This window comes from Oxyura jamaicensis, chromosome 8, assembly GCF_011077185.1.
Source record: "Oxyura jamaicensis isolate SHBP4307 breed ruddy duck chromosome 8, BPBGC_Ojam_1.0, whole genome shotgun sequence".
Lineage (NCBI taxonomy): Eukaryota > Metazoa > Chordata > Aves > Anseriformes > Anatidae > Oxyura > Oxyura jamaicensis.
In genome coordinates, this window is record NC_048900.1 from 15,149,910 (window position 1) to 15,171,236 (window position 21,327).

The 21,327-nt window shown below is 39.5% G+C and overlaps 1 protein-coding gene across 1 annotated transcript; it reads left to right on the plus strand.

Annotated features, from left to right (window-relative positions):
- The first annotated feature begins 22 nt into the window (after positions 1-22).
- On the plus strand, positions 23-19,962 carry TRMT1L (tRNA methyltransferase 1 like). The gene is made up of 16 exons (XM_035333040.1): positions 23-267; positions 2,121-2,273; positions 3,386-3,448; positions 5,334-5,447; positions 6,569-6,633; positions 7,153-7,282; positions 8,787-8,910; positions 10,119-10,198; positions 11,101-11,347; positions 12,328-12,540; positions 13,947-14,137; positions 15,497-15,575; positions 16,369-16,535; positions 18,131-18,190; positions 18,600-18,726; positions 18,830-19,962. Exons 1-16 carry the CDS (start codon positions 105-107, stop codon positions 19,143-19,145), a joined length of 2,292 nt encoding a protein of 763 aa, XP_035188931.1. The 5' UTR covers positions 23-104; the 3' UTR covers positions 19,146-19,962.
- The last annotated feature ends 1,365 nt before the right edge of the window (positions 19,963-21,327 follow it).

A 21,327-nucleotide genomic window follows, 5' to 3' on the forward strand; every position in this document is an offset into this window, starting at 1 on the left:
CCCGCCCCGCCATCGCCGCGCCCCTCGACCGCCTCCCTCCCTCCCTGCGAGGCGCGGGGATCTCGGTCCGGCCTCTGCTCGCCTGCTGCACGCCGGAGGAGAACATGGCAGCGGAGGAGGCCGCGGAGGCCGCGCTGGCTCAGCTGTCCCCCGAGCGGGAGCGGGACGAGGAGGAGGAGGAGGACGAGGAGGAAGAGGAGGAAGAGGAGGAAGAGGAGGAGGACGAAGAGCGGAGCCCCGGAGGCGGCGGCGAGGCCGCGGCGCTCAGTAAGGGCCGCGCGGGGGGAGGACGCGGGCAGCGGCTCCCGGCGGGCGCTGAGGGGCGGCCGCCATGTGGTGCCGGGGCCGCGGAATGAGGGGCGATCGCTGCGGAGCGCGGCCGCAGCGCGCAGCCGGGGCCGGTAACAAAGAGCGGCGCCCGTTCGTGCCTGCCCGCCGCCCCCGGCAGCCGCTGAAGGGGCGAGAAACGGGCTGCGGGGTGCCCGGTCACTGGCGATGCGGGCTCTTTTCTTGTAGTAACGTTACCAGCCGCCTCGCAGCACGTGCGGCCGTGTGCAGGCCTGTTCCTTCTTACAGCTCTCTTGCCAAAAAAATCTTAGTTTTATCTCTTGCGTTAACAAGCTGCGTGGAAACCGTCACCAGGCACCACGTAACTCTTTAAGAGATGAATAGGCAGGACATCAAAGTATGTCTCAGGTGTGTTTTCAGCTTTAAAAATAGATCTGTGAAAAATACAGCGATGCTCTTGAGTTGCAGGGCTGGTCTGGATCAATTTTAGGGTACTTGGAAGAATTTTGCTCTGCATTTACTCCATTTTTCTACACTATTTTTCTCTGATCTCTGTCTTCAGGTGTTCATTCCATTCCTCTTCTTACTTCTTCGTAATAGACAAGATTTGTGCCAAACTGCAATGTTAAAAAGCAAACAGACAAGACAAAACAAGGGAGCCTTACAGCTGTAAGATCTGTTCGGGCCTTATCCTGTCTCTAGCAGTGGTCAGAAGTAGATGACTGGGGGAAGAACAGAGCAACCAGCTGACCATTAATGCATTCTCCAGAAATACTTTCAAACACAAAACACCTTGTGGCTCGTTTTCTTGAGCCAAAGGTAGCGCTTTGGGGTTTAAAAGCCTGTAGTGGATTTCTCTGTAGTATAATTCTTTCTTTGGCACTGACTTGTAGCAGCCAGTGGCAGGGAGGTCTGCAGCGTAGCAGTAGGTTGTACAGAAAACTTCTGCTCTGATTTTCCATCTGCCCTTTCCATTTGGTCCATCCCAGGTTCAGTTGGAGCACTGCTGAAGTCTGTGCTCCCCCTGTGTCTCCTGACGTTATGGATGTTATGTACATGCTGAAAAGTCATAGCCTGTTCTATTGTTTCTCCATGGCTAAGAACCTATGCCATAAATCTGTTGTTTCTTGTCACCCCTTTTTGGAACTTTGCTGGTTCTGTGTCCCTTTTGAGCTTGGGGGATATGTGGCAATACTGTTCGATACGCAGGCTTTCTGCATTTTTTCCTAGAACTTCCTTATGCTGGGTTTTGGAGAGGATTTATACCTGTTCTTTCAATCAAAATTGTTTTAAAACCCTAAGACTGTAATCCTGATGATGCTCAGCTCAGAGCCCATCCATTCATTCCATTCATATGTGAAATGAAAAATATTTTTCTCCCATGTTCATCACTTCTCTTTGTTTGTTTCATTGCCCACTCAAACTCAGTTTTCCAGATTGTTCAACTGGTTATAAACAGTTCTAAACTTCTGCTTTTAAACTTTATTTATCACTGCTATATGGTTAAACATATTTGGCCTTCCTGCTTGCCTGCCTTGTCTTGTGTTGCATTTTGCAAGAAAATAGCATGCAAATATTATTTTATTAACTTCAAACATCTGATAATACAGATGGGTGAATGGTTTCTCCTGTGGATTCCAAGGATAAGCAATAATCATTCTGATGTTATTCTCAGTAGTGATTATACAATTTTTCTCCTTCACAGTTGTTAGTCACACTTGCTGTTAGAAGCGCCAAATTACTGGAAGCAAGTGAACTCGGTTGTATAATTTAAGCATAGCGATGACAATTTTACTGTTGTTTTTTTGTATCGTTTGCTTGATTTTCTTAAGATGGTGTGATCGACCCTGGAATGGTGAAAAGCAACAACCTGGGTGTGAAAGTTACTGAGTCAGAAGTGGAAACCAAAGAAAAAGGAACTGAGGAGGAATCCACAAGGGAGTCTGAAAGTAACATTTTGGATGTTTCATCTGATTATCCAAGAGGTTTGCTAACAAACTATAAGAATATTTGTGTTGTGTGCTTGAGCAAAGGAGGAAAAAAGTAAAAATAGTGAGAGAGAAAGGTAAAGGGAATGTGTGAAATTTCATTTTTAATACATCTGATAGGTATCGATGCTTTTTCCCATGCAGATGCATACTAAAATTTGTAGATGCCACTTCAGAATTTGTGCATAATACAGTGGCAAAAGAGAAACTGTTCTGTTGGATGAGGTATAATCTGCCTCAGGGTCTGATGCTAGAAGCACCACAGAGAGCAGCGAAAATTGTATCCCAGTGCAGAAACTGGGAGTTAGGAATTGATTTTAACCTTAGCTTTAAAACCAACTGCTGTATCTTCATACATCAATCAATTGCTTTATTTGTTTCACATAAGTCTGAAAGACTAATCTTGTAAACACATTGTGTGAAGGTTTAAAATCACTGCAGTATCAGTATCACTATAAACTGAGATGTTCTGTGCGCCATAACCAACAAAATTGATTAGGTAAACTAACTCTCTTGTTGTTAGCATATTCTATGCTATTCGCATAGATAGGTTGAAAAACAAGAAGGTAATTTTAAAGGTTCTCAAACACTCTCCTAAGGGAAAAAAAAAGTGATAGAATTTAATGTATCCTGCCTGCACAGTGAATAATTGCTAGTTGCAACTGGTCTGCTTCTGGCCAATACTACAGTTCTGCCAGGTAGTTCACGGGGTGATTTTATGATTTTATACCGCTTTGTGTGTGGTTCGCATTCTATAACAACGCCATGCAGTAAAGTCAGAAGTAAATGGTATGTTACTTGCTCGCTTCTGCTTGTTTTTTTGAATGAAGATTATTCCAGTTTGAGAATTGTGATGTGTGTCAGCATGAAAAAAGCAAGTAGAAATATTTGTATCTTATTAAATAACCATTCTGAGGATAAATTTTGGAAGTTGTACCTTCTACTGTAGTTTTGCTTGTAAGCTAAAGGATGCAGACAAGTGTTCTACTTGGTACAATAGGCCTTCCCTAGTAGTAGATGTGAACTGATGGATTGAAAAATAGTAGTAAGCTAGAAAAAAGAATTTTTAATGAAGTATGTTTAACTTCTAAATATCCCTTGATTTTTAGAGAAACATATTTCCATTCAAAGACAACTTGCTGAACTAGAGAAACTAGCTGACCTGAATGAAGGTGAGTTTACCTTGGCAGTATCCCAGAACACAGATCTTCATGTTACAGGTATTTACATTCTTCCTTAGTTTTTATTTTTAAAACATGACATCAGTTTTATTTCTTGATTCATTTGAGGTGCTGAAAGATTAAGGGTTTCATAAAAAAAAATAGTGTTGTCTCCCCTCTCCTTGTTTATCAAATGTTGTATTTCCTTCAGTAAATTGATGGCTTTAATGAGTCCTTTCCATCAACTTTCCTCTGCGTTATAGCACTTCTGATGTTGGCAGTGTGCATGGAATAGCAAAATGTAATTCTAGCTATACATCATCAGTTTAGTTTCATTTATATTTTACTTAAGTGCCACACAAATAGGGAAGCTAATTTTTGTCTTTGCAGTGTTTGAATATCATTTTAAACAGGTATGCTGTTTTGGTTGTTTCCTTTTTTTCTCTGTGTTCAGTGTATATTGGAGAGTTGCTTAAGAGTGCTTAAGTGTTTTTATTACAACTCTTAGTTTTTCTCAGATCACAGGTATGTATTTAGTGCTAATAGTGGCAGCCCTTGCAAATGAAACTAGTTTTTATTCACAGAACAAGAAAAACATCAGAGTGCACACAGGTACTGCATCGTACAGCTCTTGCACCTTAATCATCTTTTAGAATATCCACTGACAGAAATAATAGCCTACTGCCATGGCTGTTTAATTTTACTAACATATATGCCAGGAGTAAAACTACAGAACTTAGCTTGTTGCTTATTTAATGAGGAGTTGGGTCATAAATAGGTCTTAGGTCTGATATTTATGTTTCTTAGCCATTATTGAATTGAATTAGATGTAAATCCACAGTAGTGATTAATAAATAACTATTTCCCTGCCTGTTCTCAGTAGTCATTTCTTCCTTCTTCTGAGAATGTGACATTCTGCTGTGTGCATTAATGGACTGACTTATATTTATTGCCATCACCTCATGTATTCAAGACTCAGTAATGTGCAACAGTAGCAGAGTCTGATCAACATTAGAGAGCAGTGATGATTTATGTGAGCTGTAGGCTGCCTTTGCTGGTTTCAGTGGCATGAGATTCTTCACAGACAAGGTAGTCCACTCATAAAAAGGCCATATCAAAGCAATTTTACTGTCGTGTGAGCCTAAGTAATTATTACACGTTGCCCACATTGTGTGGCATGTTTCAGTATTCATCCTGTACTATTCAAACACAAGCCTGTCTCCTAAATACTGCATGAGAGGTTGTTTGATTTTCAGCATTGTAAGACCCATCAATAGATATATGCACACTCTGATCCATAATTCTTATGTATAAATGTACAGCATGTGTCTCCCAATAGCTAGTTTTTACTCAGGATAGTACTTCAGATGCTTGAATGCTTTTGTTGTCAGATAATGGCACCCTCACTCTTGTGTTTTTGATGCAAGAAAGGTTATTGTTAATACTGAGTGCAGTATTTTTGCAGCTTAAAAAGTTACCAGGCACTTGTTTTACCCAAAAGCACATTTGGAGGCTCAGGGCGGGAAAGGAAAGACAGATTTTTACTCTTAACATCATCAGTTGGATTTTCTTGAAAGTCTATAGAGTTCTATAAAATTCTTTCATTCTGCAATGCTCTTAAGAAGTTAGATGGATCAAATGGGTCTAAAATACAATGTCCAAAAAGTAAAACTAACAGTTGTAGAAGTTGATGATCTTGAAAGTAATAGTGGTTCTGGTCCGTATTGCATAAAGTAGAAAGCAGAGGCAATCCAATATGGTAATGTTATGCACACCTGAAATCAAATATACCTTGCAAAATTTGTCTTCGACTCCCTTCTTTTTTCTTTTAACAGGCATCTCTTCTGAAATGCATGGTAACAGCATCTTATATGTTTCTCATACTTTGTGTTTTTAGATGAAAAGAAGCCTTGTCCATTGTGTCCTGAGGAGAAATTCAAAGCTTGCTATGGTCATAAACTCCATCGTCACCTCCAGAATTTGCACTGGAAAATTTCTGTTGAATTTGAAGGTAAAGGAAGTCATATTTCAACAGTAAATACCAGAAGGAGTAGTGGACGTGTTGGACATTATTCTGCATTTTGTCTTGTTAAGTTCCTGTTGACTTAAGCGTGAATTTCATGCATCTTGTTATCAGCTCTCAACTAGAACCATAGTTTGGTAAGATGAATTTTGCCCTGGGATGTAAAATGTAAATGTAAAACAGCTCTGTATTTCCTACATGACAGAATAGTCCCAGTTGTGCATTTTCTCATTAAAAAAAAACAGGAAATCCTTGGAGTTTCATGATAATAAAATAAAACATATATTTATTTTATGAAAACTACTTTAATAAAAGTTTTTGTCATATTGTTAATAATCAGAGCAATTTCCACCATCACTACCACCACACCTCACCAAAATTTTTGGCTTGTCATAAAGATTACATAATTTCAGATAACTACTTAAAGTATTTATTTAGTATCAGTATTTAGTAGCTTTTTCTCCCATACAGCCAAACTCTGTGATCTGTTTATAAGATGCATTAAAATCCCTGCTAGAAATTTAAGAAGGAAAAGAGAGTGAGCAACATCTGTTTTTTTGTTTGTTTTCTTTTTTAAAGAACTAGAGGTATGGGTTTGCAAGAAATAAAGTAACCAACTAGAATATAGACAACATTAAAGTTAAATTTAAAAATGATCCAACTGAGGTTCTGTTTTTGCATGCATCAGCATGTGTCTTCTCTTTGTTTTTCTTTAAACCACGAGACAAGTTTTTACAGGAGTTTTCACACAAGTCTGTTAGGCAGGTAGCAACACTTTTAAGTGCTTGTATTGTGTTTTTCAAAGGTATATACTCTACAGCCTGAATACTCGCCATAGTTCTGTAGGAAGCTAAGAGACTTATCAAAATGAATTGCCTTTGTATAATTTTTGAACACTTCAAAAATTCAGTGTATACTTAGCTGATAAATGTCTCTGTCCATTGGTTGAATGTATCTCGCCATTGTCTTGTGGCAGTATTTGGGAATCTTAGTTGAGACCATGCAATAAAAAAAATCTAAAGCATTCTAAATCAAAGAGTTTATGGTATAGGACATAAGCAGTTCTGTTTGCTTGCTGTACTGTGTTGTGACATGCGTTTGTTCTCCAGGGTACAGAATGTGCATCTGCCACTTACCTTGTCGTCTAGTAAAGCCAAACCTCATTGGAGACCAGGTAAAATGCCAAATCAGAGAAATATTTGCTGCCCTACGTCATGTGGGAAATGGGTGATTTGGAGGAACTTCTGCAACCTATTCTTAGTCTCAGAGTATGGCATGCTATCCATTCTGGCAAATGTGCATCAGTTGAGAATATAAAGCTTTTGTGTAACCTTCAAGTAGTTGAATGTAGTTTTCTATCCCTCTCTTTTTTGTGGGTAGCTGCCTATCATGTAGGCAGCAGCTTTGCGTGGAAGAGGTGAAGGGGTCATAGTGCCCCGCAATGGGTGCATCTCAGTCCCTTTCCTGTGTGCTGAGTGTATGGAGTATTGGCAAGCAGCTGAATGTCGTGGTGCTGCGACAGGACAGCTGTGCTGCCTCTGTGGGAATGGTTATTTCAGTCGCCTATAGATGCAAGATATTTTGTGTGTTGTAGAGTTACAGATAGGTGACTTCTTCATCTCCCCGTATTTAGTGATAGTTTTACTTGAACCGTATTTATGTATTCTGAAACTGCATATGTTTTATTTCACAGACATTTTCAAAGATGGGAGCCCATTACCATTGCATTATCTGTTCAGCAACTATCGCTCGGAGAACTGACATGATAGGGCATATTAATCGTCATGTGAATAAAGGAGAAACTGAATCAAGGTTTATTACAGGTAGGTTCTCACTTCTGTAAAATGTTCAATTCTTTTATACCATGTAGTACTTGGGTTAGCTATGATACCTGAGTGAAAAGTGTAAGAAAAATTCCAGAAGAAAATTATTTAGGTTTACTAATGAGAAATCTGCCCTTCATCTTTCAGAACTTGTGTGGTTTTTTTTCCTCAGAGATGTAGGAGTGTTGTGATATTTTTCTCTGCATTAACTAGTTACTCTATTCTTACTGATAAATAATGTTCATTTCAAAAGCAGTTGTAAATGCAGGCTTCTGCAAAATAATGGAGGACATGTTATCCATGACACAAAATCTGTCCAGAGATTTTCATGCCTTTCTTTGGCTGTATTTGTTCTTTTATCAGTCTACAGTAAATCTCTCTAGAATATGAAAATGCTTTACTCTTTTTAACCAAACTGCATCAACATGAATTTACAAAGCAAGATGACTTTCTTCCAGTACTGGAGAATCATGATAGAGGTGTCAGTGATTCTTTGGTAAATTGTAATCCTTGTCTGACTCTCTCAAGAATTAGAATTCTGTTTCCAAACTTAGATAAACTAGATTGAAAGTATTTTGAATAACTAAAATATCGAGTTTTTAAAATTAATTTTGTTTCCTTTTATTGTAAGTTTTCTGTTCTCTGCAGATACCAATTGAAAAATGTTAGTGGCTGATTTGTCCTTTTTACATAAAATGCTCGTGGTTATTTTCCCTCATGGAGAGAGGTGAAAGCTACAGATGACATGTTTAATACTTAGGAGATACTTGAAAGTTGAAGGCTGTAAATGTGGTGCAGGTGGTAGAGCAGTTCAGATAATGTACTTGAAAGCACGGAGGGATACGCTGTGCACAGAAAGGTATCTGGTTGAAAGCTAACAAATTTTGCCTGGTTGCTTCTGGGTAAATTTTGCTACTCTTATAGTGGGGATAAATGTCTCAGGGGAATGACAATGTGCATTTACAGCTGTCAAATCAAGAAAGCTTGTTTTGCCACAAACTATTTTATACAAAGTGTAAGTGCTGAAATTGTCCCTATGCTTGTGCTATCTGTACACATTTCATTAAGCTGTTCGGTAACTTAGATTGAATCAAGGAGTTCAATGGTAGAAATTCAGCACTTTGTTAATAGGGTTTTAATTATTTAGCAACATACTACATTTGAATGTGAAGAACAAATGTGGTAAGCCTCAGGCTCAGAGGCTTCCCTTCTAAAATTGGAGTGGATACATGTGAGAGCCCAACTGAGAAACAGATCTGGCGTTCTATTGGAATAAAATTGTGGTAGAGCTTGAGCCTAGTCAGCTACTCTTAAGACTAGAAGATAAATTGTTGCTTCTTTCTTTCCCCCATGTATGAGTTAACTGATCCATGTGCGCCAGCTGGATTGCTGCAACGTTTAGTCCTTTTGCTACCTGGGAGCACATTTTCAATTTCACGTATCAAATGTGCTAATGTTAATTTCAATTCTCACTCTTCTTCCCACACAATTACTTTCTTTTTAGCTCCTGCTCCCAAGCCATCTCATGAAGTGCTGAAAGAGTCAGACACAGATGTGCAGGTTCTTCCCAACTACTCCACACCGCATAAAACAGATTCCTATTTTAACCCCAAAATGAAACTCAACAGGTGAGAGAACAGGGAGTGGGAAGATACACAAAAGGGATGATGACTTTGTAGTGAAGAATATTCATACATTTTGAAAAACAAACCCTGTGAACCCTTTGTTCAGAGGGAGGGAGAAATAGCTTTTTCAGTAACAAGATGGTTCTTGGGATAAGATTCCATTTAGATGTGTTCCATTTTATTTGTCTGCTAGGATAATTTTTGTTAATTTGGGAAAGTTCTCCATCAGAAAACCTTCTTGACAAATAACATGTGAAACCAAAAACACTGTGTGGGAAATACTGTTGTCTCTGAAGCAATTAAGGTTGTTTACATAATTAGTTTATGCAAAAGAAGAGGAGTTTAAAAGTAGATCACACTTGAAAACTCATTTCCCTGTACACGCTTTATATGTTTTTGTGTGTCTTTACAAGATACAGTGGTTGGTGACTGCTCTCTCCTTTAACTGAACAGCAGCATACCTATAATTTCCAGCTTTCATACTGCAAGCCTTGTTTATATAGAGTTTCCTCTCTTAGGTGCCAAATTCTGAAAAGTTCCTCCTCATATTTGCATTAAAAAAGATGAAGGAAGGACAGTTTTGTTTGTTTGGTTTGGTTTGGTTTTTAAGGAGACTCATAAATTATTTCTTTACCACAACTAAAATGTGCAAGCATTAACACCAAAGCATAGCAGTAGGCTTCAGCCTGTGCCGACCTGTCATGTTTTCAGTGCTGTAAATATTTCAGCTTCCAGGTTTAAAGTTAGCTCAGATACATTTGTCAAAACATGCCTCTGAAGAATGCCATTGCAACTAAGGCTAATGTGGCTATGCCTACGTGAACAATGCCTGTTCCTTGAAACAATGGAATTTTTTTGTTTTGCAGTCATTTCTGATTTCCTTTCAAACACAGAGCTGTTAATAGGGTAACATCTGATCGTGCTGGAAATGGAAGAGAAGCACTACTTACTTCTAAATGCTTACCACTTTTTCCTGCACTAGAGTAACTGTAAGATGATTCAGGATCCTACGTTATGAATATTCTGATGTGTTGAGTCACTAAATCAGTATGAAACACTGTCATATCAATTGAAAAGGTTAAAAGTAAACAATTATTTTATTTAAAAAGTGATCTAGCTTAGAAGTTCTAGGAGGATGTTCAAGGGGAACAAATAACCAAGAGGAAGAAAAAATATTTTCTCATCTTACTGTGGCTTTTTTTTTCCCCTAGGCAATTGATATTCTGTGCACTAGCTGTTTTAGCTGAAGAGCGTAAACCAATAGAATGTTTGGATGCATTTGGTGCCACTGGTAAAGTCAATTTCTTTAATCTTTAGCTATTAGCCAATACTATGAGACTGCAGAAATCAGTAGTAACTGATACTGTTGTGTTCCTCAGACTGTGTTCGACTATGCAGTTTTCCTCCTTAGGCGGGCAGTCATTGGCTTCCATACAAAAACCACAGCTTTCAAGAGCCTAGAAGTCCTTCAAAAAGATCGTAAATAAATCAAAGTTGAGTGATCTGCTTAAAAGTTAGTTGCCTTAAAATGTCCTTGAAATACCACCTTACTAAACATGTGACCAGGGTCCCAAATCTTTTGTGACTTTGTAAAATCAACCTCTGGTTAGAAAATGGAAATGAATCCAAGCATTCTCTACAGATTCATCTGTAATTGATTTCAAAAATTCTGAATGTGAACTAAACGTAAAATCATTTGGTCAGTGTCCACAAACCATCTAGAACAAAAATCTAAAGAAATCCAACCTCTGCTGCCCTATTATCAGTCTGCTATTGTAAACCCAGGGTTATAGTTGAAAACAGCAGTAGCTGCTTAGCATTTTTCATAAAAATTCTTGATAATGAATTTATCACTGTTCTGGGCCAGGCCAGATTTCACAACTGCAGCCTGTCCTGCACTTCTTCATTGTTAAGGAGTTTACTATGAAAGTCAGCAATAAAGTTTGGGGATGGCCTAAGTATCTTCAAGAAGGCGACAAATTGACTACTGCACTTAAAACTTATAGTTACTATTACAGCACTGTGTGCTGATGCAGAAGGTCACCAACACAGTTTTTTATGGAACACACCAAAATTTGCGTCACACTTCCATATTATAAGCATTTAAAGGGGTGGGTTTTTTCTCACTGATTTCAGTGAACCAGAAAACAACTCGCTGTATTGGCACGGAGTTACAATTCTGTCTTTCCCTAGGTATAATGGGATTACAATGGGCAAAGCATCTCAGAAGTTCTGTGAAAGTTACAATTAATGATTGTAATGAAAATTCTGTGACAATGATTCAGGAAAACTGCCATTTAAACAAAATGAAGGTGAAACTGAACACTAAGGAAGAAGACAATGACAAAGCTTTGGGAGGTGGAGAACAAAATACTGACACCATTGAGGTGACAAAAATGGATGCCAATGTTATAATGCATATGAGATCGTTTGATTTTATGTAAGTGTTATATCTGAATAAGCTTTCTGTTTTGCTCATAACACCCCATATCCCACCCCAGGCCCCACTGTATGATAGGGAAGTTGGAATGAAAGAAGTAACCAACAGTCAGGTGATAATTCAAAAGTAATTGTATTGTCCCAGGACGGGTGTGGGAATGGAACATTAAATGTTGCAGAGATTACTGGGAAAATACTGTCAAAGCCTTCAACATCCAGAATGGAATAGAAATATGCATGAAAATTTTAAAGCCAAACTATTTTTCGTATAACTTCATTGCCTGTTTGATAAAGAGAAGTGTTAAATTTGTCCTTTTTTTCCCTTGAGGCTTTTAATTAGTTAACAATTCATTCATTTGCATGCTGTTGTATAGGACTGCATGTTTGTGGCTTCACTTGTTCTAATCCATTCTGCAGCATATTCATCTTCAATTGAAGTAGTCTACTTCTTTCAAGTTGGACTTACAGATGAATACATTCAAAACCCATACAGACATCAGAATAAATTATTGGATTTCTTTTGGTATTGATCAACATCCAGTTTGTAGCTAATTAAGCAGCATGTATTCAGAGTGAAAACTATGCAATTTAGTACATAAACTGGAATGCATACATTTGAAAAGCAAACTTGTTTTTAGAAGTTTCCTTTTCTTTTAAGGACATGGATAAGTATCAGGCCAATGTTCTTGTAACATGAACTAGTCAGGGGGTCAGGATGCCAAAAAAAGCAACAAATAACTTTCAGTTTTTGTGGTGATATCTGTTTTCCAGTACACTTCTGCCTTGCTTCTTGCAATTTGACACTTAATCCTCTGGTTTTCCAGACTAATTTATGAGAGATGTGCTGTCAGTTTTAATCCTGCTTTCTCATCTTGTTTTAAATCTGACCATAGATAAAGATTCTTACAGTTTTTGTTATTTTAACAAAGGTTAGACTGTTGAGCATCTATAGATGCAGAGCGAGACTTGTTCTCATTTCAGACATTTGGACCCATTCGGAACTTCTGTGAATTACCTGGATTCTGCCTTTAGAAATGTGAGAAATCTTGGAATCGTGTCCCTGACATCCACAGACATCAGTTCTCTGTATGCAAAGGCTCAGCACGTTGCCCTGCGTCATTACGGATGTAACATTGTCCGAACAGAGTACTACAAGGAGCTGGCGGCCAGAATAGTAATTGCTGCTGTGGCAAGGTTCTGTTAAAACAAATCGGCTCAAATTCTGGGAGAAAATTGTTTTTGATACAAAACTTCTGAGTGCTGCTGTAGGTTGTGCATGTTGAGTTTCCAGAATTCTTTAATTCTAAAAAGCAGACTTCTCGAAACAAAAGTTATGTTTTGTATGTTACGTGTGCTGCTATAGGACAATGTAAATCTTAAACTAAAAGATTGGGGAGGGTAAAAATGCATAAATGGGGCAGGGGGTCGGGATGGTGGCAGGTTTTTTGTTGATGTTGTTCTGGTTTTCTGTTTGTTTAACTTGGTTTTGGCTTTTTGGGGGAGGGGTGGGAAGGTGGTAATCTAAAAAGTAATAGCCAGACTTGCATATCTGCAAGTTCTTTTGTTCTTTTCTCAACTTTGTGGTCATTTCAGTACTGCAAAGGACTTTGCAAATGTTAATTAAACTACTTGAGAGGCTTCTAGCTAAGCATTACAGTTACACTTGCTTTAATGAAAATTGGAGTTAACGGAAACTGGTGTTCAATTCAGGACTTCATGCTTGAGGTTAAAATGATGCATGTAATCGTTAACTTGTGAAATAAGTCTTTTGCATATAGACATTCTTACAAACTTCAGTCTGATAAATAAATGAAGATAGTAAAGCAAGTTCTGAATTGAGGAAGAAAAGATAAAGGCGAGACAATTGGACAACTGCTTGGGAAGATGGGGAGAAAATAAAGTGTTCAGAGGTCTTAAGCATGCTGGAGCTAAAATACCCACCTGAATTCTTGTGGATTTTTCTTCTTTATATCCCTGCATGTGTTAGGTTGTCCCTTGGGGAGTGTTTTTAGACACAGATATTCTGTATCTAATTAAATGTGACATTCCTATGAAACTATGTGATGAACTGAGATTTTGGCAAGGGGGTGAACTTCTTGGCTGTTGAAGCAAAGTTTTAACTGTGCTCTGGGTTACATGCTCCAACTGCCCTAAAGGTTACTTCTTCCTTCTCAGTGCTTACCTACCCAGGAACTGCCCACTTACCTTCCCACAGCCCTTATTTAATTAACACTTGACGATTTAACATCATGTGTGTCCCTCTAAATCTCTACTTTCTCAGATTTTCATGTAGCTTGTTATTTTTTTTGTTACAACACCCTGTCATTAAGCAGGTATTTGTATAGAAAGATGATGCAGAGGACAGACTGCTGTTTCCAAGTGTGATAAAAAGTTAAACGTGATTTCCATAGCCTTACAGGAAGTAGAGAACACTGCACATTTAAGAAACAACTCTCTCCATATCACTTTCTGAGATCTTCTGTATCACTTTCTAGAAAGTGGATGAGGTCAAGAATCTTTGAACAGGTTTAGGTGTCTGTGGAAGCGTTAGTCGGCTGAATTCAGTACAATGTGTGTTTGTGTCTGTTCTTCCTTCGCAGAGCTGCAGCTCGCTGTAACAAAGGCATTGAAGTTTTACTTGCGGTAGCTCTAGAGCACTTTGTTCTAGTAGTGGTCAGAGTTTTAAGGGGACCATCTCCTGCGGATGATTCAGCAAAGAAAGTAAGATACCTCATCCACTGCCAGTGGTGTGAAGAGAGAATTTTTCAGAAAGAGGGTAATATGGTAGAAGGTAAATAGATCTTCCATTGATATTCTAGAAGGTCTGATTGCTGGATGATTGGCTGGTTGTGTTTTGTTTTTTTTTTTGCTTGTTTAGGCCTTGTTTATATTTACATGCTTTTGGCAAAGTAGCATTCTGTAGTATTTCTGTTTAATGTAACGAGTATTGCGTGAACTGGAAAAAGTGTTTCCAATGTAAAATACCTGTTTTATGGTACCAGGTTAGATTCGTTGTGTGTGTGGATTTTGCCATAAATGTTCTGGATTTGTTTGTAGACGGGATGTTCTCCAGCTAGCTTTAGCTGCTGAAGGGTGCCTGATAGGCCCTTGGGTCTGTCCTTTCAGTGAAGGGCATGAAGAGTGGGACACCTGTGGCTACTGCGTTGTTCCTCCATACAGGGGCAGCTTGATGAATTTAGGTGTCAGGTTGCTTTTCTACAGTATCACGTTCCCCCCAGGTTAGGGTCTTTCTGCTTGACCTTGGGCAGTATCAATAAAGGCCTGATGGAGATAATCCCTGTAGGTGTGGTCGGCAAGGTGTGCAGCATTCCTGTGATTTATCTAATGCTTGGTGATAAATCAAGGCAGCCTCTAGGTTAAAAGCCAGCTGTTTGTGTGCAGTCTGTATACACAAGTTAGAGGTGGGAGGCAAAAATTAAACTAAGGAGTAGCTCCTAGCCAGATGGTAGGTTGAATAAATATAGAAGGAGAAACCTTGGCTTCAGTGTTGCGGGTTCTTGGATACCAGCTACTCAGCTGGTGGTGTCTTTGAACGAAGTCAGATGCAACAGTGTGCAATGACCGTCTTATTAAAAAGATTTGGTGTTGTTTTAAGAACAGAAATGAGTAACTGATAAGAACAGTGTTGTGCTAGAGATCTTAATTAGTAAATGAGTTGTTTACTTAATGCCTTACCTGCAAGCAGGCTGACTTATAGCTTAGAAACCTTGTAGGCAGGCTGTATTTTGTATGTGTAACTGACAGATGGTTGCTTTTTGTTGTTGTTGATATTACCCTTGACAGCTGCTTATATAATCATGGGAAAGAAAGCTAGTAATTTCCACATTATTTGAAAACTGCCAAAACATATAGCAGGTTAGGTGGCTTTTTGGTGTTGTTTTGTTTTTTTTTTTCCCTTCAGTGTCATTTCAACAGTGATTAGAGATCAAGCCATCGATCACTAAATTTTCACAAGTACTGCAGCACTGCTTCTCAGAATTGAGAGTGGTGTTGCACCTCTGCTCTTGTTTACCCTTTCAAATACATCCATTTAAGTAAACTAGTACTTCATATCTGTATCATCTCTCCTCAGCAAAGTGAGCATTGCTGCCTATTTCAAAACAGCTTAAATTCTATTTTTCTTTTGTAGAAAACCCTTATCAGCAGCTGCCTTGTGATTGTCACGGCAGCATGCCTGGGAAGACAGCAGTAGCTCTTGGTCCCCTCTGGTAAGTACAGAACACAGTGAGGAATCAGGGAGTAACTGAGGCTGGGAGGACATCTGGAGGTCACATTCAGTCACATAATAGAAATGCAAGTCTGTTGGATATTTTAGCATTACTAAAGGAAGTGTAGCAATCAGGAGTCATTCAAGAAAGAGTTAATGAATGGTAGTTTCTGAATTTAGTATAGGTTGTTGAGTTTTGGGTTATGTTCATAGAGTTCAAACTGGTTAACATATAACAAATTCACTCTAAATTTCATGTTTACTGTGACTGTTTTAATACATCCTGCACAGGAGAACCTGGCTCTGTGTTCTTCTAGTTGCCAAATGTCAAGCAGCTCTATTACTTGGTACTTGCAGAGAATGGATGTAGTAAATCCTTACATGTGCTGACAGTAGCAAATAATACACTCCTTGATAATTAATACTTACTCTTACTTCTCATAAGAGAAAATTTTAAACCCTTCACTAAGTCTTTTAATGGTTTCAAAGCAAATTTAAAATAGTTAACAATTGACAATACCTTTCTTCCAGACAAAAAATAGGGTTAGGTGACTTTCTCAACTTAGTTGGGCAAGTCAGTGGCAGAAATAAAATTCCTGAGATGGCTTTTAACATGAGATCAATGCTACTGTCCTTGGAAACAAACAGTGCTGTATTGCTGCAGCAAGAACACAGTCAGGTGCAGTGCAGTGGTCTAATGTCATTGCTAAACAATTTGGGTGAAAGATTTTTTTAGGGAAACTTTTTGCTTTCATTAATAGGTCTAAACTTCTCACTTGTCTTGTGTTTCTTAGGTCAGGAGCCCTTTTTAATACTGGATTCCTCAGAAGAATGTTGTTTGAGGCGGTCCAGTATGGCTTAGATGAAACTCAGCCGCTTTTGAAGACGTTAGTTTGTGAAGCTGAGTGTACAACTTTAAAGAATTTTTCTACCCATAGTCCTTACGATGAGAACAAACAAGGTAAGAATGCCAGCAGTCATTTTGCAAAAAGTCTGACCTGGTGGTGATTTTAGAGAGAGAATGCTCTCTGGTAACTTAATGCTAACAGCAGTGTGAGCATTAGTTCTGTACATGTTAGGTCAAGAAAATATTTGTTGCTTTTAATCCAGTGCAGGACTTGTCTGTGCTGTAAAAAGAGCATGGTCTGTCAGAGCCAGAGTGCTGGATTTAAACATCTTCAGTCAGTACAGCAGATTGTGACACAAGTGAATATCATGCAGGCAGACTGACCACCGTGAAATCCAGCATGCTGCCCACAGGAGCTGGAAACAGCATGTGTCTGTCTGTTCTCTGGTGTATTCTGCTGCAGACTTTTTAGCCTGTGCCATTAGAAAGAGAACTCGGCTGTCCTGCTCTGCATTCTCTGCAGGAATTGCAAATCACTGCACCAAAAGAAATAGTCTGCCATAGGGGAATGCTGTTTTACCATAAAATGAAATTGCTTTGACTATCCCAATGCCAATTGCTCAATCGGATAATGACAGGACAAGGGGGAATGGTTTTAAAATTAAAGAGGGGAGATTTAGATTAGAGGTTAGGAGGAAATTCTTTCACTCAGAGGGTGGCGAGGCACTGAAACAGGTTGCTGTGGTGGTTATACCTTGCTAGGCTGCTGATCTCCACCAGAACCGCTATCTCACTCCCCCTCCTCAAAAGAGGAGGGGAAGAAGAAAAGGAAAGAAACAACTCACAGGTTGAGATAAGGATATTTTAATTAAAGGAAAAATAATTATAAAGGGAAAATTATTATTAATTAAATACTTTACCTAAAGGGAAAAACCAAAACCAAGCAAAGGCTGTGTGGAAGCAGAGGAAAGAAATTACTCTCTACTTCCCACCAACGAGCGATTCTTGAACACGTCCTTGAAGCAGGGCCTCAACGCACATAGCCATTGTTTGGGAGGATAGATGTATTCACGAGAGCCCACCCCTCCCCTCTCTTCTTCCTTTTTCCACCTTTTATTGCTGAGTGTGACATCACATGGTATGGAATATCCCTTTGGTTGGTTTACGTCAGCTGCCCTGGTGATGTTCCTTCCTCACCTCTTGCCCACCCCCAGCCTGCTGGTTCTGGGGGGGTTAGAGAGTCCTGATGCTGTGCCAGCACTGCTCAGCAGCAGACACAACACCGGTGTGATACCACTGCTGTTCTAGCTACAAGTGCAGAGTGCAGCACTGTATGGGCTGCTGCACGGAAAGTTAACTCCATCCCAGCCAGACCCAGTACAGTTGCCTAGAGCAGCTGTGGATGCCCCATCCCTGGAGGTGTTCAGGACCGGAGTGGATGGGGCTTTGGGCAACCTGGTCTGGTGGGAGGTGTTCCTACCTATGGCAAGGGGGTTAGAACTAGATGATCTTTGAGGTCCCGTCCAACCCAAACCATTCTATGATGCTATGATCCCCTCTAAATTCAGTTACTGAGCTGGTAGGTAAGTCACCCATGTGTATGCTGCTTTAGGCTGTGATGTGGTAGACATTCTTTCTGTTTACCTAAGGTATTTTGCCATCCTACTCTTTTACAATAGACTTAACTTTGATCTTTAATTGTATTCTAGAAGAGTGTGGCGTATATATAAAAACACCAGATACTTCAGCAGAATCCTGCGTGTTACATGGTAAGTAGATCATTTGGTGCAACTCCAGCAGCTTTAAATCAAAGTACAGTTTAAGTGATGGCTAAACCAACCTAGTGTTCACATACGCTTTTTCTATATTCAATGATACTTAAGTAAAAGTTATTTTCCCACTGAATACTGATTTTACTTTTTCCAGAATCATATTTTCTGGTACGAGCAAAATGCTAAATACTGAATTATGCATACCTGGCCTCACTTGTTACTACTGAAAATGGTAATTAAATTCTGTCTAGATTTTAACTCTGCAAAATGCTATCTCATATAAGCATACATAAAGGTGTGCGGTTGCTATGTGGCTTTTTTGTACTTACTGTCTTTGGCTTCACTGGCATTTTTTGTGGACTTCACTGAATATTCAACAATTTCACTGGCATTTTTTGTGGTCCAGGAAAAAGAAAAAATAATGAAGTGGTGCGAAATGCAGCCAAGCGACAAAAATCTGACAACAGCGCTGAGCACCCTGCATTCTACTACAATATCCACAGACACAGTATTAAAGGAATGAACATGCCAAAGTAAGGCTTCAAGTTCCACTCTTATATTACTATGACAACTAATATATAACTTGTATTGAATCAGCCTTACTGGTGTTAACTCCTTTTTAAATGGCTTTTTCAGGTTAAATAAGTTCTTAAACTATCTCTCTGAAGCTGGATACAGAGTCAGTAGGACCCACTTTGATCCTATGGGAGTTCGCACGAACGCGCCCTTGGCGCAATTTAAGACTATTCTTGTGAAGTACAGCACTCCCACATACACTGGGGGGCAGGCAGAAGGCCCTCTCCATCTCACCGAAGATGTCCACATGGGAGACCAGGTTCCAGCTGCTGCAGATGGCAAAGCAGGAGATGCTGAATTTCTGGAAAATATGACATCTGGAGACGCTGCCACCGTGTTCACAAACGACTGCCCTACTCACTGCGCAGCTGATTAATGAAAATCATCTTGGTCAGGACGTGGCAACTGCACCCTGTCTGAGTACGCCCATACTTCTTACAGAAAGAACTGCATTTTGACAGTTTGAAGCACCTGCTATTTTCATTTGAGAAGACAGTTTTGAATTATGTAGCAGAATTTACCACTAAACACAGCGTGTGTGTGGTCAAGGTACTCTTGCTGTGGGAGAGTCTCTTGACAGTTCTTTCACGCTCACATCCACTTTTACACCGAGGCATTGTGGTTACTCCCAAGTCTTTGTACGGCCTTATTCAAACTGCTAGAACAGAATCCAGAAGAGCGCATGGGGCCAAAAGTCTTAAGTGTTTCTGAACATAAGCTTAGTATGAAATGGACTACCATTCCTAAACCCTGACCTGTTAGAAATCAGAGGGAGGTCATGTTAAGATGGTGAAATAGTAGAGAATGAAGTGTGATGTGAACTGAAGCAAGCAAGAAATTGCTAACTCAGTGCCCTTCTAACTCCACATTGCTCATGTAATTTGGCCTTCAGTTAGTTACAATTTTGTAGTTCTATCTACAGGCAAGATCGTCACACAAAACTGTTACGTAAACTTCAGTTCTTAACCAAACTTCAGTGATTTGTGTTTAGTCACACTAGGTAATTGTCAGAGATTAAATTTGGTTGTATACCATGAGAGGGAACAGTGACCAGACACAAGCTGAAGTTCTGGAAAAATATGTTCATAATACAATCTTTGCTGTTAAAAGATCTCTTCAGTGAATGAGCAAAGACGCAGTGTGTTGGTAGTCATTTCTGATTTCCTTAAATATATGGCAGCATTTCAGCCAAATAAGCTTGACTTTGTCCTTTTTTCCCCCACCCCAAAAAAAAAAAAAAAAAAAAAAAAAAAAACTTTTTTCAGATACCTGCATATGTTTCATTTGACTATCACATCTGAATTAGTAATTCCAGTTTTTCACAAGCTTGGTGTGCAGCCTAGCCCAGTACCAGGTTCTCTGAAGAGATGGTGAGGGATTATTCTTATGTTCCCATCTCAGAAGCTTTCATTAAGAGCATTAATTGTCTCTCATTGACAACTGAGTGCTGAATACCAGTATTATGACAGATACAATCCTGATAGTGCAAAACTTAATAAGCTCCTCTCAGTCCAGCATTGTTACTGACTTTTATAATCATTTTAAATTCATGACTGCTTCTATAAGGAGTTATTTTCATTTATTGCCTCCAAAAATGTAGTGCTTTTCCAAGGATAACTTGAGAAAGATGAGTCTGAAGAAAAAGAATAGTTTCAGTGTTCCCCAATTGTTCTGAACTAAGTATGTCTTTTTTAAGTGGAGAGGATGGTTAAAAGGTTTCACTTGTAGGTAGTGCACTGCTCCCTTTAGTATTAGTGTGAGATGTAATCAGTCACAAGATCACTTAACAGGAGCAGAGGAGCGTGCTCTAATTACATTTTATTGTTAGCCTACTTCATTGTAGCTCATGCCTTTGCAGGGAGATGTTTTTGATTATTTTTTGGCCTTTCCTAAGTAGCAAGGTATTGCACATCTGTACTCTTTGAAGCAGTTATTCTTGTATTCTTAGATGGACATCAGAAGTGACGGAGAAAGCAAACTTCCAGCTCATCCGTGCAATTCAGGCTTTTTCCTCTTGTCAAATGGGGAGAAGCATCCATAATCTGGCTCATGGAGTGGCACCTGTTCCAGGAGCCTAGCAGCAAGGAGTTTGTGACTCAGGCCTGTTGGCCTTCCCTTTCTGTTCATTATTCATGTTGCTGGACCTGCCACCTTGCTTACTGATCAGCTAGGTAAGTAATCACTCAGCTGCACCTGAAACCATCACCAGCAGGGCTGGAGGGTCCGGTGCTCTGCTCCCACCAGCAGGACCCAGAGCTGTCCTGGTGAGCCTGGGCTATCCACGGTGCCACGGGTGCCTGTGCAGAGCCTAAGTGGCTCTTCATCAATATGAAGACCAGAACATGGAAATCTTTTTTTTTTTTAAGATAATGTACCCCAACCTACGTGATTTGTACCTATAGGTACTATTTTTGTGTTGTTTTCTGTTGAACCTACTCAGTCTACAACTAAACACAACCAAAGCTGTTGCATTTAACCCAAGTGCTGTGAAAATCCTTATGCTTCTCAGGATGCAGACCTCTGTGACAGGTTGTGGCAAAGTGGTGGAAGAGCCATTA